Raw genomic sequence first — 17,500 nt, 5'->3', positions numbered from 1 at the left:
TGAGGAACAATAATTTACAGTATTTTAGGAAATTAATAACATATTGGATTATGTCACCTATGATAAACTATGTCTAAAAAGAGAGAATGGTCACGTCAAGAACGTCATTGCTCATGAATCAGTAGAGTTAATCTGAGGTCAAATAGCGACATCAACAATAAGGTATTTTGCAGTGGTTTCGTCTAAATATAATATTGGACCCACAACCTTGAGTCTTATTTAAATTCTTCGCCAAATCAAGATGAACAGTCTACATGCAACTCTCATCAAATTACACAAGTAAAACACCGAGTGAAGATGTTTGATTATTTGTTGTTAGCTTCTGTGTCATCTCTTTTCTTCACCGAAATGAAAATATAAGCTAAGAATGTTTCACATCAGATGTGAGTCCACCAGACCTCTCAGTCCATGTTTCCATTGGTTCCTCTGGAGTTTAGCTTAAAATCTCACCCATTTTCAATGTACGATATATAGTAATCCACCATAACCTGGGTATTTACCTACGCTACACAATAATACTACAAAATTTAAACTGTCAAAAAAGGTTTAAATTTCTGTACTTTGTTCAGCGTGTTAGAAAGACTAGCTAAATTTCTTTAAGTACCATTCTTCAGTCTTTCTAAATGGAAGAATAAATTGAATAGTTTAGTGTTTGATTATTGACAAGATAATCATCGACAGAACGTTTTTAACCATAGGTCTGCTTAATCAGTTCTGAAGTAGCACCAAACTACAACAGTAAGGTAGGGATGTTTTCACTCAGAGTTCAATGTGGCTGGATTTTACTGTGATACAAATCTGTAAACTAAACCGAGGCTATTTAAAGCAACGAGATTTTAATTACTAGCTTCAAAAGTGTTTCTAAATATTGTAAGATTGATAATGATGTAGAGGATTCAGGACATACAGCACTCTCCTAGATGTGATTGTGAATGATCTCTGTAAAGTTAGAACAAAATAATACGGAAATATAAACGGAACCCCTACTGGATAACATCCACTTAAAGAAATATGGTTAACAGTGTTTTGTATTCAGAGTTCAATAACTGTCTAGGCTTACTTTTCCCTTCAACATATTTGGCGCAATGAAATGAATAAGATCCAGATATACTGGTTTTGAATCATTCAAGTGAACCTTTTACCATCAAGTAATTTCAAACACAAAAAACGAAATAAGGAGAATGTGTGTGTGTGTGCGTGTGTGTGTGCGTGTGTGTGTGTGTGTGAGGGAAGGAGAGAGAAAAGAAATAATATTTGCGTAAGATATAAAGTTTGAGACAAAGCCAGAAAGCGATTATACATACCCCAGGCCAAAATTGCACTCTTCTTCATAAAAGACGTCTCCCATGTTTTGAATACAACGACCACACTTAGATAGACATGGAAAGCTTCAACACTCATCCACGCGAGAGATGTCAGAAGGAAGTAATGTAAGAGGGCAGCCACTGCCTACAATAATAATACAACAACGGCAACAGGTTACTGATTTCTGAGATTGATACATTGTCTTAAATACATATTGTTTTGCAGGGTGGTGGTATATGGTTAACTATATCAATGTCAATACTTCGTTGGTATTTTAGGTTTACAAACCCAGAAGGGTGAAACCCAAATTAGACGCCTGCTGAAGATTTAACACAAACTTAAGGTATTTCGCTTGGTGCTTTTCCCGACCCAACACTGTCCGCTCTCACAGAATTAGATGAACAAGTAAGACCGACAACTCTGAGAAGTAAAATATTCATTATGATAATAAAAGCACAAGGCCTGACATTTGGGAAGAGGGGATGAATCGATTACATCTACCCCAGTGTATCACTGGTACTTAATTTATCGACCCGAAAAAGTTGAAATACAAAGTCAACCTCAGCGGAATTTGATCTCAGAACGTAGCGACAGGTAAAATACTGCTATGCATTTCGTTAAGCGTGCAACCGATTCTGCCAGTTCGATGCCTTAATAATATAATAATAATAATAATAATAATAATAATAATATTAAAATAATAATAATAATAATAATAATAATAATATTAAAAATAATAATAATAATAATAATAATAATAATAATAATATAATAATATTAAAAATAATAATAATAAAATAATAATAATATTAAAAATAATAATAATAATAATAATAATATAATAATAATAATAATATTAAAAATAATAATAATAATAATAATAATAATAATAATATTAAAAATAATATAATAATAATAATAATAATAATAATAATAATATTAAAAATAATATATAATAATATTAAAAATATAATAATAATAATAATAATAAATAATAATAATAATAATATATTAAAAATAATAATAATAATATAATAATAATAATAATATTAAAAATAATATAATAATAATAATAATAATAATAATATTAAAAATAATACAAAATAATAATAATAATAATATAATAATAATAATAATAAATAATAATAATAATAATAATAATAATAATAATATAATAATAATATTAAAAATAATAATAAATAATAATAATAATATTAAAAATAATAATAATAATAATAATAATAATAATAATAATAATAATGATGATGATGATGATGATGATGATGATGATGATGATGATGATCCACCAAAAAAAGTCAACCACTCGTTATTCATGGATGACCTCAAATTTTATGGTAAAGATGAATCCCAAGTCAGTTCCCTCGTTGATACGATGTATAATTTCTGTGCTGATATCAGAATGGAGTTCGGACTGAAAAAGTGTGGTGTGTTAGTGTTCAAGAGAGGCAAAATCAAATGTATGGACGGGCTTACGATACTGTCGGGGGAAGTTATGAAGTAGATAGAAGAGACGGGCTATAAGTACTTGGGGGATATTGGAAATGGATAAATTGACGGAGAAAGAAACGACAGAAAAATTTAAGGAGGAGTACTTGCGCAGACTGAGACTGATCCTTAAGTCGAAATTAAATGGACGGAATAAGATGGAAGCTATCAACATCTGGGCGGTTTTAATCTTTAGATATGGAGCAGGGGAAATCGCATGCACAGTCGCCGAACTATACAGCTTAGACAGAAAGACAAAGAAGTTGCTTACCAGATATGGGATACTCCACATAAAAAAGTGTCACAGACAGACTATATGTACCAAGAAAAAGAGGGGGAAGAGGACTGACTGGATGCGAACACAGCATTAGAACAGAAAAAACAGCATGGTGTGTAAAAAACGCTACCGAACCACTATTATAGGATGTAGGAAGGTCAGGTTTGTATAGAATTGAAGATAGCAAAGATAAAGCACTATACAAGCACTTGAGAATGAATGAAGCTGAAAATAAGAGGACAAACAAAATAAGGCATGGACAATTTCATAGGGATGTTGAAGATGCTATGGATAACTAAAAGTAATTTAAAACCGGAAACGGATGCTCTAATCCGTGCTGCCCAAGAGAAAGTACTGAGAACGAATTACATCAAATACAAAATAGACAATACATCAGAAAGTGATAAGCGCAGAATTTGTGAACAAAATGGTGAAACCGTATGGGATATTACCAGTCAATGTACGCCACTAGCCCAGAAGGAATATAGAGGACGTCATGACAATATAGCAAGGATTGTCCATTGGACACTTTGCAACAAGTATGGACTTGACAAAGCAAAAAAGTGGTACGAACATAAACCCAAAGGTATCATCGAAAATAATAATCCAAAGATCCTGTGGGATTTTATGATTCAGTGCGACCATGAAATAGATAAAAAGAAACCAGTTAATTGAGAAAGAAAGCAAACGATGCTGGATCATAGATATAGCATGTCCAGCTGAAAACAAGTTATGCGATAAGGAAGAAAGAAAAGTCGTCGAGAGATAAAACAGGTTAGCTTGGGAGGTTAAGCAGTTGTGGTCGATGAAAAAGGTGGTAGTAGTATCAATAATTGTTGGAGCCCTGGGTATATTGAGTTAAAATCTTGAGAAGTACATAGCACAAATAGGGGCTGCAATAAGGGTGGAACACTTGCAGAAAACGGCACTGCTTAGAACCGCTCGATGGTGCTCGAAAAAGAGGTGTTACCTTAGTTCACTGGTAGGGAACAGCTGGCACCGTAGTACACCTCTAGCGTGAGTTGTGCAAAGAAAATAAATAAATAAATAAGTTGTAGTAGTAATAATAATAATAATAATAATAATAATAATAATAATAATGATGATGATGATGATGATGATGATGATGACGATGATGATAGTAATAATAACGATAATAATAGCTGCCTATTAGGTTGAAGAACTCAGAGTGATGCCATGAAATTGAAGGAACGTTGAACGAGAGGCTAACATAGACGTGTTGGCTGGGGTAGACGTTTCATATAAAGGTGAGGGGGAGGTGTGCAAGACGTTATGCAAAATACAATTTGAAGATAAAAGTTTTGGAATCTTTTGATAAATGAATATTGGGCAAATTGAAGGCCGCAAATAAGTTGAAACTGGAAAAATGTTGGAAACAGTTGCAACGTAGGTTATTATAGGATGGAATGTATTTGAGGTAGTAGACGGTTGTTCAACGCTTAATATAAAACAAAATATTCAATGGCTTAGAAGTCTTTTCGCTTACCTTACAACCAGCCATTGTTTGTACGTATGATTGCATCCCGACAAGGAAGATAAAATAAGCGACAGCCAAAGAATAGCACAGGCTTACTAAAACCTTTGAACTCATTAAATCCCACAGTTTTCTGAAATAATGAACAAAAAAACATAATTTTATTTATTGAAGCAAACTCTAAAACACTCACTCAATGCATAAATAATAACTACGACTGTGTGTATTGGTGGCTGGCTCAGTTAGAAAATAAAGGATATCTTAAAATCAATAAATATCTTAAAATCAATAAATATTTTATCTGTGGCTCTGTGGCAAAAAGTTTGTCGTGGAAGCATATTTTTTATTGCACTCACCACCCATGAAGTGTCTTGTCTGTGTCCATTTTAATCGATAATCTGCCCTAGAAATTTTATTCTTGGCATCAAAAATTTACACTTTTCCTCGTTGACTTTAAAATCACAATCTTTTTGTTCTTCGAAGACCTTTTTAACATGCTCAGTATGCTGACCACGAGATTCACTTTTTATGGGTATGTCGTCAAGGAAAGCTATAGCGAAATCCGAACCTGCGAACATTGTGTCCATAACGTACTGGAAAATTCCAGGTTCTACCTCTCTATACCAAAGGGAAGTCGATTAAATTTATACAATCCTTTGTGGGTATCTATTGTCCATAATTTTAAACATTCCTCATCAACTTTGTACCTGCAAGTATGCTTCAGATACTTCCAGCTTTGGAAAGAAATTTTCTCCATTCAACTTACTCCAGATTTCAAGAATTCATTTGAACTTCTTAAAAAATCAGCGCATACTCGGATTTTATTATTTTTTCTTGACATAAACTGTTGCGGACGCCCATTTTGTGTGATCAATTTTTCAATAATGTCAAGCTTTTCACGTCTATCCAATTCGCCGTTGACTTGTTTCAACGCGGCGAAAGTTACAGTTCGTTTTGGTTTAAATACCACTATAGCGTTTTCTTTCACTTGAAAATTCGCATTTTTGATTCAAAGACCTAATTCATCAGAAAAACAAACTCAAGGAAACATTAAAAAAATTTTTTTTTTAAAATCCTCTGACGCCTTATTTGTACAGGCGGAAGAACCATTCACATCTTTACGAAAAATATTTACGGGGAGGTCTCGTAAGTTAAATAATTCCATCCAGTGTGTTCCAAATAAATTTGTCTTATTATTCAACATAAAAACTTTGGCTCTCAAAATTTTTCAACGAATTGTAACATCACTTAACATTTCGCCCATAAAATGTAATTTCTTTCCTGAAACCCCTCGCGCAATTTTCGAAGTTTCCTTTAATCTAGGTTTCCCTATATTTCTCCATGCATCTGTGTTAAATATCGCGATATCACTGCACGTATCCAGCTGTAACTTCACATTCCCATTATTCAGTTTTATAGACACAAATTTTCTTTTTTGAGCCTCTCTTAGAATTTTTGTTGACATTCTTTCCAGAATATTTTCGTTCGACCTTTTTTATTCGTTTCGCTCTACAATGTGAGTTTTTACGTCCGATTTTTCCACACTTAAAACATTTTATATCTTTAAAAGGACAGTTACCATTAAAATGTAAACCTCCGTACTCAGAGTATGGACTGAGATTTGACACTCGTTGTTTTTTTTCTTAGCCGTTTCAGGTCGACACGCATATATCTGTGAACAATCTTTTTCTTCAGTTTTATCTGCATCATGTCTTAAATTAATAATACTCTGGAATTCTTTAGCCACTGCCTGTAGAGTTAAGTTTGGGTCTTGTTCAAATTTCGTTAATCTGCATCTTTGCTTGCAGTTAGCCCTCGAATAAAAATTAGACATTTGAATATGTTCGGAGTAAATTCATTTAATTTGAATTTTTCATACTCTCTGTTCACAACTCCAGCATAGGTGACGAAATATTCCTCATGTTTTTTACTAAAGTAAAGCACTGTCAGTGAGAATTAAACAGGGAACTTGTTTCACTGGAAATTTTCGATAAAAAAGTTTCTTCAAATTAATTTCAGATGACGTAGATTGCGATTATACTGAAATTTGTTTTTCATCATAACCATACGTTTTGATGATGTAGAATACAATTATGTTAGAAAAATACTTCTGAAGTATATTCCATCTTTTCCTATCTAGAATTTATTAAATGCGTATGTTTTCCATAAAAGGAAATTTTTCAGAGATACTGGCTTAATTCAAAATGTGAATTTATTGAAACAGTTATTTGTTATGTTACAGGCTTTAGAACATCCCAACGTGATCACTGGATTCATTCTATTTCTAGCATACTAAATGACCACATAAAGGATGGGCTACTCTTGTGTTTGTTTAAAAGAGAGAGATTAATGTGGCGAAGTTTAGTCAAAGTAATACCCGATGTCTTCATGAAATCCAATACTGTCTTGGTGAGTGGTATTATTCTGAATTTGTTTTCTGGGTGGGCAAGTACGATTACACAAATAAAAGATACAAAGGAAAATTAGTTGTAATATACCAGAAAGTAGTAGTAGTAGTAGTAGTAGTAGTAGAGACGAAGTCACTACTGTCGCTACTCTATTGTTCTATATTTTTTTGTGAATTATAAAGCTATTCATCAAAGTGATAATATTCTGGAATTCTTTCCTCACCCATATTTTCCCTATAGACATCAAACACATCGATCTGACCAGCCTGTGAGTACCCCACAAACTGAGGTATACTGTCTCTCTGCATTTGAATAGTTTATAAAAGGAAGTAGAAACTGAAATGCTTACCTGAAACAAACATGAATTATTATTGTAAGAATGAGTAAGACAAAGGATATTGCACAGCCTGTTTTTGATATAATAGATAAGGCATTGTCTGTCTCTTTTTCAGCCTGGTAGACATTCTACAAAAGAAACAAACAAAAACAGATTAGCTCCTCCTACTACTCCTTTCTTATATGTCAGTTAATACTTTTGAAACGAGAGTGTATAATGCTGATGTAGAATGTGAGGACTCTGCTGCATTAATAATGTTCCAGGTAAGGTTGACACTAATAGAAACAATATCAAGGATCTGGCTATTTATTCTCAGTCTTCGTGATGTTAGGTAATGGCAGAACTGGTATGGAGTGAACAAACATATGCCTTTAGCTCCGCTTTCCTTCAGGCTGAAATAGTTACCATAGACAGGGGGATGTTTTATTGTAGGTAGCAGAGGTATTGTTTGGAGCATGTATATTATTGAAATGAAAGTCTCAGGTGGAGAAATGACATACACGAGAGGAGAGATCTTGTGACAGAATCATGAAGAGACCAAATATTAACGTCTGAATAGCAAGCATGTCTCAACATAAATGAAGATTTTTAAATCAAGAGAGATGATTCTGACGATCTCTACCCACTTCACATCAATGCTGAAGGAATTACTATGCATCACATTGGGAATGGTAGTATCGTACATTTAAAAGGAACCATTCGCTGTATAAACTATAAAGAACAGCGATGACAACTAGAACAGCAGAGACTTTTTACAATATATCAACCTTATATATTTACCAAGATACTCTGCACCACAAAATGCAGTGGATATGTTATTACACAACTCTTTAAAATCAGTAATGCATAGACATAACTTTCAAATTACGGGTAATTAACAACTTGCCAAATTATTACCAACCATTAATAAGGCAAAACTTGTAAGATGGTCACAGGAGCAAACTATTTCCTTTCCTGATTCATGTTTGGATATTCGACAACCTCTTGATGACCACCCGGGATTCAGTCCTGAGCTTTCATCCCAGTAAACACATTGTAGGTTGCTGGCATTCTGAAAAAAATTAAACATTGATAATTTGATTTAATTACTTTGTAATTAGAATATATGTAATTATAATGCGACTCATTTGACTTAGAAAATACCGAAAAAACCATGATCGTCGATGTTTGGTTGGTATTGACATTGTGAACTCCATAATACATGCTGTGACATAGTTCAACTGATCATTTCATCTTGTTTATAAGTCTATGTCTTTTCTTGTAATTTACACAGAATCGTTATTAGAATGGAAGAAAAGGACATTGGATAGAGTAGTTCTAGAAATACCTAATGAAATATAAAATGATATGATGTACACGGCTGGGATGTGTTTCATCATAGGTCTACTGGGTCAGGGATGGCATGAACCTTAATAGCAACAGCAGCAATAATAAATACATAGCTATTACCTGATCTAATATATTGAACGATATATTAACCGGTTCTTCAAGGTCGCTTACTGAAATGTTAGGAATGTTCGCAGCAAGAACATGGCTGTTGATTCTAACATTTTGCTTGGTACTAGCGTTTTGTGTTACCTGTAAAGAAAATTCATTATGTAAATCAATTTATTCAGTGGAATACATTGCTAAAGCGTGAAACGATCAAATGTTATCTTGTCCTTAGACATCGTTACTTTAGTCAACAGCACAACTTAGTAAAATATATACTGGTTTCAAACTTTGGCACAAGGCCAGAGTTTTGGGGGTGGAGTAAGGCTATTACATCAAACCCAGTAGTTTCATACATTTAAAAGGAACCATTCGGTGTATAAACTATAAAGAGCAGCGATGACAACTAGAACAGCAGAGACTTTTTACAATATATCAACCTTATATATTTACCAAGATACTCTGCACCACAAAATGCAGTGGATATGTTATTACACAACTCTTTAAAATCAGTAATGTATAGACATAACTGTCAAATTACGGGTAATTAACAACTTGCCAAAATATTACTGGTACTTATTTTATTGACTGTGAAAGAATGAAAAGCAGAGTCGACATCTGCGAAATTTGAACTCAAGACAGATGAAATGGCTCTATGCATTTTACCCAGCATGCTAACTATTCTGCAAGTCGAAAGCCTGGCAATAATAAAATATATATTACAAAAAATATCCCATAGGGGTTCGCACGTGACAGTTGCACTTGTCCTGAGGGACGGATAATTTGTTTAATACTGAAATTGTTGACATAATGGTGGTCGGTATTCGAGTAATTCTGTTGGTAATCAACGAATCCCACGTTCAATTTAGCTGCTTAACATCTTGAGTAAATGGATGTCTAACACAGACTCCGGTTGATAATTTGTTCTGTAATCCATTTGTAAGTATACATGTGAGTGTATGTATGTATGAATTCACACACACACACACATACGCACACACACACACACACACACGCACACACACACACACACAGAGTAAAGTTTCTTTTTATCTTGTATTAAGTAGGCAATATTCAGAAATGCTCAGATAAAAGACACGAGACGCAAAGATATAAAAAAGTATAAAAGTTAAGGAGAATTTCAGACAGGTTCAACAATTCAATCATGCATATATTCTGTCATGGATCAATGCATATCGGTCTTTAAAATATACCAATGTATCAGTCGTTAAAATATTAAAACATTAAAAATTCATGAATATAGAAATATATAAAAATCTAATATACATATATAAAAAGATGAGTGAAAATAGGTTAGAACGGCGTTGTAAAAATTATTAAGAATAAAAGTATGTATATACAGGGGTTGGACAAAATAATGGAAACACCTAACATCATAGCATCATAATTTTGAAGTATCTATAAAACCGTCAAAAGCTTGTGTATTTTTATGTTTTTTGATTTATTATTAGTGTTGCTTAATATGTTTTGCTAAAATTGCTGTTTCTTTTCAGATATCATCAGAAAAATGTAATTAAAATTTATCAAAATGACAGATCTGTCAGACTTTCAAAGAGGTAAAATTGTTGGTGCTCGTATGGTAGGCACCAGCATAACGAAAACAGCCGAAATGTTTCGTGTATTAAGAAGTACTGTCTAGAAAGTAATGAGAAAACCTCTTCGTCGAAACAAAACTCCGGAAGAAAACCAAAACTTTCAGATAGGGACGATCGGACTCTTACGTGAATTGTTTGTTAGAAAAGATCACAAGAGTACAGATCCCCAAACTACTGCAGAGCTTAATGACCACCTCGAGAACCCAGTTCCGACAGAAACTGTTCGCCGAGAGCTCCACAAAGCCGGATTTCACGAGAGGGCTGCAATCAGAAAACCATTACTTTCAAAGACAAATGTTAGAGTGGAATAAAAACCTACAGAATTGATCCCTAGAGCAGTGAAAAAAATTTATTTTCTCGGTCGAGTCATCCTCTACCTTAGTTTCGACCACGGCCGAGTATACCTGTAGAAACAGACAAGAGAAGCATTTGAACCAGACTGCCTTCTTCCAACTGTTAAACATGGAGGAGGATTGTGTGATGATCTGAGGGGCTATGTCTTGGAAATCCGCCGGCTCAATAGTTTCCCTTCATGGCAGTATTAATAGTCAAGGCTATTTAAGCATTTTATCTGATCAAATTCATCCTATGGTTGCGGAACTGTTTCCGGGGAGAAACGCAATCCTTCAGGATGATAATGCACCAATTCACACAGCTAAAGTTTTCCTGAATAGCACGAGGAACATTCTAGTGAAGCTGAACATCTTATCTGGCCACCACAGCCCCAGATCTCAATATTATTGAACATGTATGGTGCATTTTAGATAAACAAGTAAGGAGTCGATATCCTCCACCATCATCACTACAAGAACTGGAGACTGTTTTAGCTGAAGAATGGACAAAAATTCCTTTGGAAACAATTCAAACTTTGTACGAGTCCATACCTCGTAGAATTCAAGTCAAAGACGATCCTACCTCATATTAAAATACATTTGTTTGAGATTTTAAGGTGTCCAACCTCTGTATGTACGCATAAAATACATATGTGTATGATTGTGTATATATGTAAGAGTAATTATCATCTTCATGATCATTATTTAGCATGTTTTCCATACTGGCATGAATTTGATGCTTGGAAAGGAACCCACGAACCCCAGGATTATATCAATCTATAATGTTGACTTTGGCAACGGTTTCTACAGCTGAATGGCCTTCCTGATACCATCCACTTTACAATGTGTTCTAAGTGATATTCCAGTGTTACCAGTAAAAGTAAGCCCACCAAAACAAGGAAAGGGAAAAAAATCCCCTCGGTAGTGAAGGAGTATATTTGAGAAAATAGGGGTGAGTGGTATTATACAATGCTGAAGGTTAGATTATGGTGGAAGACAAACAGAGGAGATGCAGACTATCCCATTTTATGTGTGTGGGTGGCAGTAGGTAAAATCAAGATATAGACGGAGGTAACGAGGTGCCTGGGTATATGTACGAGGTACAAGAAGGTAGGTACATGAGGGTATCCAGACAGTGGAACACGTGGGTAAAGAGTGTGTAAAGAGATAGTGACAAATGGTAAAGTTGGGGCCAAGAGGTCGATTGTGTAAGGGATGAGCAAAAGCTGTTAACGTCCCTTATGGTATTTGCAAAGGGAGGTCATCCCTTTCTCGTCAACCTAAGTGATACGCACGGACTGCAGTTTCTAGGTATTTGCCTGTCTTCGGCGTACGGCAATCACCGATTTTCGATGAAGGGAGTCCGTTTGCAAATACTTATTTTCGAAATCAGTGACGGAAGTTACTGGAAAAACAATAAATAAATATTTACAAACGGTCTCCCTTCATCGAAAACCGGTGATTGCCGTATGCCGAAGACAGGCAAATACCTAGAAACTGCAGTCCGTGCATATCACTTAGGTTGACGAGAGAGGGATGACCTCCCTTTGCAAATACCATAAGGGCACAGAAAGTGTGCCTAAAGCCAGCTGGAGACGATGATCTCCTGGGGCTAAAAGCTACAGTAACACCCACCCTTAGTGGTTAGCCATATAGAGATAGCTAGTATACTTTATGCTTTATATTTGTATTTCAATTATAAATGCTCTTCGCGTCGTTACTTTAATCTAATGTTATTTCAAGAGCAAACAGTGATTTCATTATATCTGAGCAACAGAAATCAACAAATGTTTAACATTTTGATTTTTATATTTGAACAGAGACTCTAAATTAACTCAGAATGTCCGGTGTATTGGTCATTCTGTAGCGCTCCAATCAAGCTGAAACATCGGTTTCTGATGATTCGTGGATGTTATTTCTGTGTTTTTAATATACCAACTTCCTTAAGAGTAGTCTGTCCGAAATAAAACTCAAAACAAATACCCTCCTGAGTTTCTATATGCGTATAAATTGTTCACATACATACTCCTATATATAGATGTGTACATACACGCAAACATTGGGAGTTGTATTGTATTAGTATTGTTTCAAAATGTATCAATGAATTCAAACATATTCTGGTCAACAAGAAATTTTTCCATTTTTGTTCCATACCCTATATAGCTTATCGTCCCGCATGGAGAAAAAAGTTATCCGTGAAACGGATGACCTTTCTTCGTCTTTCAGACGTTTTAATAAACTCCTTGGTAATGATATAGATGCCATGATCTTCGCATCTGCTTCTTGTTGGTCGGAATTTGGTGAGGGATTTATCTGGTGGAGAAAAAGACAGGTAAATTGAAATCAATAAAGAATAAATAACACTACTACAGTTGCTACTGCTACTATTATTGTAACCTCTTCTTCCACAACCACTACACGACTACAACATTGCAAGTAACATAATATCTAAAACTACCAGTATCATACACTGCCATTATCTCATACACAAGCAACCATTGGGGTTTCTACGTCGGTCAACTAATTATTGGTCTATTCAATAATTTTCTACATTCTGCCTCGATCGCTTTCTTGTCTTGGGATCGCAGTGATATGAAGACAGAAGCATATTGTACAAAACTCTCATTATCTCATTGTTTTCAACCAATAACTTAATTTTCCACTAATTATTCCTGAAACGTTTTGTACCAAGCACACATAGATACAACCAAATACACACGTATACTCCCTTAGCTACACAATTACACATGATGATGTATACAGCTGAAACATGCACAAACTTGTTATATTTTTCTGATGAAGCAATTGATCAGAAAAATAATGCGGCCACTTGCACGAATGTAAGTTCTAATTATTATGCTAGGGTTATGGATGATCTATTTAATCTGATTGATACATACATACATACATACATACATACATACATACATACATACATACATACATACATACATATTTACATACCGAGGGCGGGGGCTGAAAAGTTGAAAAATTTCTTGCCTTGGGCAAACGAAAATATAGGAGGATCAGTTAATTATGATTTTAATCAACATATTTCCCTCTCAGACTCATTGCAGAGGTTCTAGTTGTTTTAAGTCTTGTAAAAGAACGAGGAAGGTTGGCCTTCCAACCAGCCTTTCACGATTCCCTTAAAGCCATCTCCTCGTATACAAAGATAGGTATATAGATAGATATATAGTTAGATAGAATTGTAAGTCGCATCAAATAAAATAAGTACAAAATCTACTTTATATGACAATAAAATTAATTATATTCCATTCTAATGTATTTTATCAACTTGGGTGTTTAGAACAAACGGTTAACAAGAGAGTAATCATGAGAATGTTTAGTACCCATGCGTTTGCATCTGTTCCATTGGTTCCATAGGAAACGCCATAGAAAAGACCATCGAATGTATCATTTTTCACTTTGGCAACACCAATACCAAGATTAGAATAGATAGCTGTGACTTGCTGCTCCTCCAGTGGAATCTTTTCTGGGATTTCTTGTATAAGATCCAGCAATCTGTGAGGAAATCAAGAAAACGACTTTCCATTAACAATGTGTTTCGAATACGTAATTAGCTTTAGGTGTAATTACACTAATTATTTCGCTTAACAAATTTTTGCATGCTACTCTTGCTTCTATTTCTTCTGTTGTTTGTTGTTAGCGTTGATGCAACAACTTTTATTATTTATGCCCTGCAAATAAGGTCGCTGCAGCTATTACTATTTCTTCTTCTTCTTCTTCTTCTTCTTCTTCTTCTTCTTCTTCTTCTTCTTCTTCTTCTTCTTCTTCTTTTCTTCTTCTTTTTCATCATCTTCTTCATTTTCTTATTCTTCCTATTCTTCTTCTTCCTCTTCTACTTCTGCTGCTGCCTGCTACTACTACTACTACTACTACTACTACTACTACTACTACTACTATCATCAAAAGTGATTTGAATATTACCTGTTGGCACTTCTCTTCTCTTGTTCAGCTCCAGCCAAAACCTCCTCTGGTATGTTTATCAAATTGTTTATAGACCGAAGTGTATTATTCGCAGACACTTTCGGTATCAATGACACCATTTTCTCATGAATGCCTACAACCAATTCAGCATCAACTTCTTTGAAATATATTGATTTGTTTGATATATTTAACATCTCTTTCGAAATATTGTCGAAGTTTGCTGGAAAATTTAACATGAAATTTAAATAAATTACAGTCGCCTTGAGTTGAAATATTAGATGAAAATTAAGTGTTATTTAACAATTAATGAATCACCAGAATTTAACTAACAACTCCGACTCTAAATAGCACAAAGATTGCTGAATGCGTTCAGTTTATCAGTTGTATACTCAATGTTATACATCGTTAGTCTCTCCTTCTTTGTAACATTAACTGGAATAGTGGGGGGAGTTATGGAACAATTGTTGAGTAACACAGATACTTGATGGTGGTGGTAGTGAGGGCTGTACGTACATTAGGGTGAAGCGAATAATGCAACTTTCGAAATTGGTAACCAAGAACCGATATTTCGTTGCGAATTAGGGTTAACAGAAAGGCGTATCACGATCTGTGCGGTTTAAATATGTTTTTTAGGCTCCGCAACGTCATTGAAAGTTTTGAAAATTGTATTTTTGGTCGAATTTTGGATTTCATGGATTATAAGTTGTAACGAACACATACTTCTACATGTGCAATGCAAAACAGTAAATATAGTATCCTTAATAATTTGCATACCAAGTTTCAATAAAATTGACTGATATCTTGAGGTTCCGAATTGAATATAAAGAGACGGGGTGTGTGAACTTCACTCCAGTACCACTGCAAAGGTCGTTGCGTGTGGACGTAGGTCGTACGTGTGTGAAGTTGTCTGCTTTGTGCCTTGACTTTAGGCCATTGCATTAAAATCAATAATCTGTTATTAATTTAGTGTTGTTTATATTTAGTGATGCCTCATAAATCAATGACGCATCATGATATTGAAATTTTATTAAGCGTGTTGCGGAGCCAAAAGATATAAAAATCATAGCTTGAAATTTTAACAGACTTGTTTTTCAAACAATTTCACAAAAGAAAATCAATTCGTAACATCAAAGGGGAAAAATAAAATGAAGAATGGCAAATGTGTTATAAACTGATTTTTTGCTCATTATTAAACATTTCTAGTGAGCGGCGGAGCTTGAAGATGTAAACTTTAGAACTTTAGATTTTAACACAATGGTTTTTAAAGGATTTCGCAATAAAAGAATATAATCTGCAAAACATATTCCGAAAATCTGTGTAAAAAGTTTTTTTTGCTCCACCCTAATGGCAACCAATGAAATTCGACTTCGGCGGAATTTGATCTCAGAGCGTAGCAGCAGACGAAATACTCTTTCTTACTACCCACAAGGGGCTAAACACAGAAGGAACAAACAAGGACAGACAAGGTACTAAGTCGATTATATCGACTCCAGTGCGTAAATGGTTCTTATTAATCAACCCCGAAAGGATGAAAGGCAAAGTCGACCTCGGCGGAATTTGAACTCAGAACGTAGCGGCGGACGAAATACCACAAAGCATTTCGCCCGGCGTGCTAACGTTTCTACAGCTCGCCGCCTTATTTAAAAATTGATAAATTTTCACGAAGGTCTAATGAGAAATTGAAAACATTACATCACTAAATGCACATGAAAATCTATTCAATTTTACAGTGCCATAATAACATTTGAGAGAAGTAAATTGCTTATATTCTATGACAAATAGGTATGTAGGGTGCGTCATTGAAGATTTAAATATTGTATAACGTAATGCATTCGAAAGGGTATGTACCAGTAATATCCCTGTTGTTTTCTGCTTCTCTATCTACTCAGCCTCTCTCAAGAAGATTATCGAAAAAGTAGTTTTAATGATATGATAATAAACTCAACCCGCCTAAGTAATAAATTCTTTCATAACATTCCGTAAGTGAGTGAAATGGTTTGCTGTTGGACGAGATGAATACATTGCTGGAGAACTCGAAAGGGAGAATACGGCGCATTACATTTTGGTAGATAATTTTAATTACGAATGAACACACACACACACATGGTGATCATAATGGAACAGATATACAAAGGCATACACACAGATACCTCTTCTACTACTTCTGCTATTGTAAATGTCCTTCGAAACTATTGCTCGCTCACCTGTATCGATACTTATTGCGATGTCCTTCAGTCGTCGAGTGATCCAATCTGTATTGTTACATTGAGACATGTTTAGTTCTTTCCAGATACCAGTAAACGGTGAACACTTTGCTGTCGTCATATATTGACTTGATGCCATTTCAGAGTCTCTGGGAGAACTGAAAAAATAAATGTGAAATTTTGTCAGAAGAATTTCAGTTTCATCTTATTTTATCGATCCCAAAAGAATGAAAGGCAAAATCGACTCCGGTAGCATTTGAACTGAGAACGTAAAGTCGGAAGAAATGTCGCTAAGTATTTTGTCCGGCGCGTTAACGATTCTGCCAGCTCGCCACCATAAAGCTTTATCTAATATTGGCTTCAAATTTTGGCACAAGGCCAGCAAATTCAGGGCAAGAGATAAGTCGTTTACACCAACCCCAGTGCTCAATTGGTATTTATTTCATCGACCCGAAAAAATTAAAGGCAAAGTCGACCTTAGCAGAATTTGAACTCAGAACATAAAATAGGAATGAATGAAAGATTGTATAATATAGGCAACAAAGAAAACTAGATAGTGACAAGGCTAAATTATATCACATACTGTATAAAATGTAAAAAAAGGTTGTGACAAGAGATTGCAACCGATGGACGTTTAA

The 17,500-nt window shown here is 34.6% G+C and overlaps 1 protein-coding gene and 1 long non-coding RNA gene across 2 annotated transcripts in view; both read right to left on the bottom strand.

The window, feature by feature from the left end:
* The window catches only part of LOC115226012 (adhesion G-protein coupled receptor G6-like), a 19,839-nt gene extending 4,987 nt beyond the window's left edge, over positions 1–14,852 (bottom strand). The window contains exons 1-8 of the mRNA XM_036514800.1: positions 14,659–14,852; positions 14,061–14,232; positions 12,862–13,020; positions 8,778–8,906; positions 8,230–8,379; positions 7,341–7,456; positions 4,596–4,716; positions 1,305–1,449 (exon numbers count right to left, since the gene is read on the bottom strand). Of these exons, the coding sequence (XP_036370693.1) occupies positions 1,305–1,449; positions 4,596–4,716; positions 7,341–7,456; positions 8,230–8,379; positions 8,778–8,906; positions 12,862–13,020; positions 14,061–14,232; positions 14,659–14,852 (1,186 nt within the window). The remainder of the gene's footprint in view (positions 1–1,304; positions 1,450–4,595; positions 4,717–7,340; positions 7,457–8,229; positions 8,380–8,777; positions 8,907–12,861; positions 13,021–14,060; positions 14,233–14,658) is intronic.
* A 2,059-nt stretch (positions 14,853–16,911) lies between these two features.
* The window catches only part of LOC118768439, a 5,087-nt gene continuing 4,498 nt past the window's right edge, over positions 16,912–17,500 (bottom strand). Inside the window, exon 3 of the long non-coding RNA XR_005004281.1 lies at positions 16,912–17,020. This is a non-coding gene — a long non-coding RNA (uncharacterized LOC118768439). The remainder of the gene's footprint in view (positions 17,021–17,500) is intronic.

This window comes from Octopus sinensis, linkage group LG29 (genome assembly GCF_006345805.1).
Source record: "Octopus sinensis linkage group LG29, ASM634580v1, whole genome shotgun sequence".
Lineage (NCBI taxonomy): Eukaryota > Metazoa > Mollusca > Cephalopoda > Octopoda > Octopodidae > Octopus > Octopus sinensis.
The sequence above is the reverse complement of the archived record's forward strand: the minus strand, read 5'-3'. Positions and strand labels throughout refer to the sequence as shown.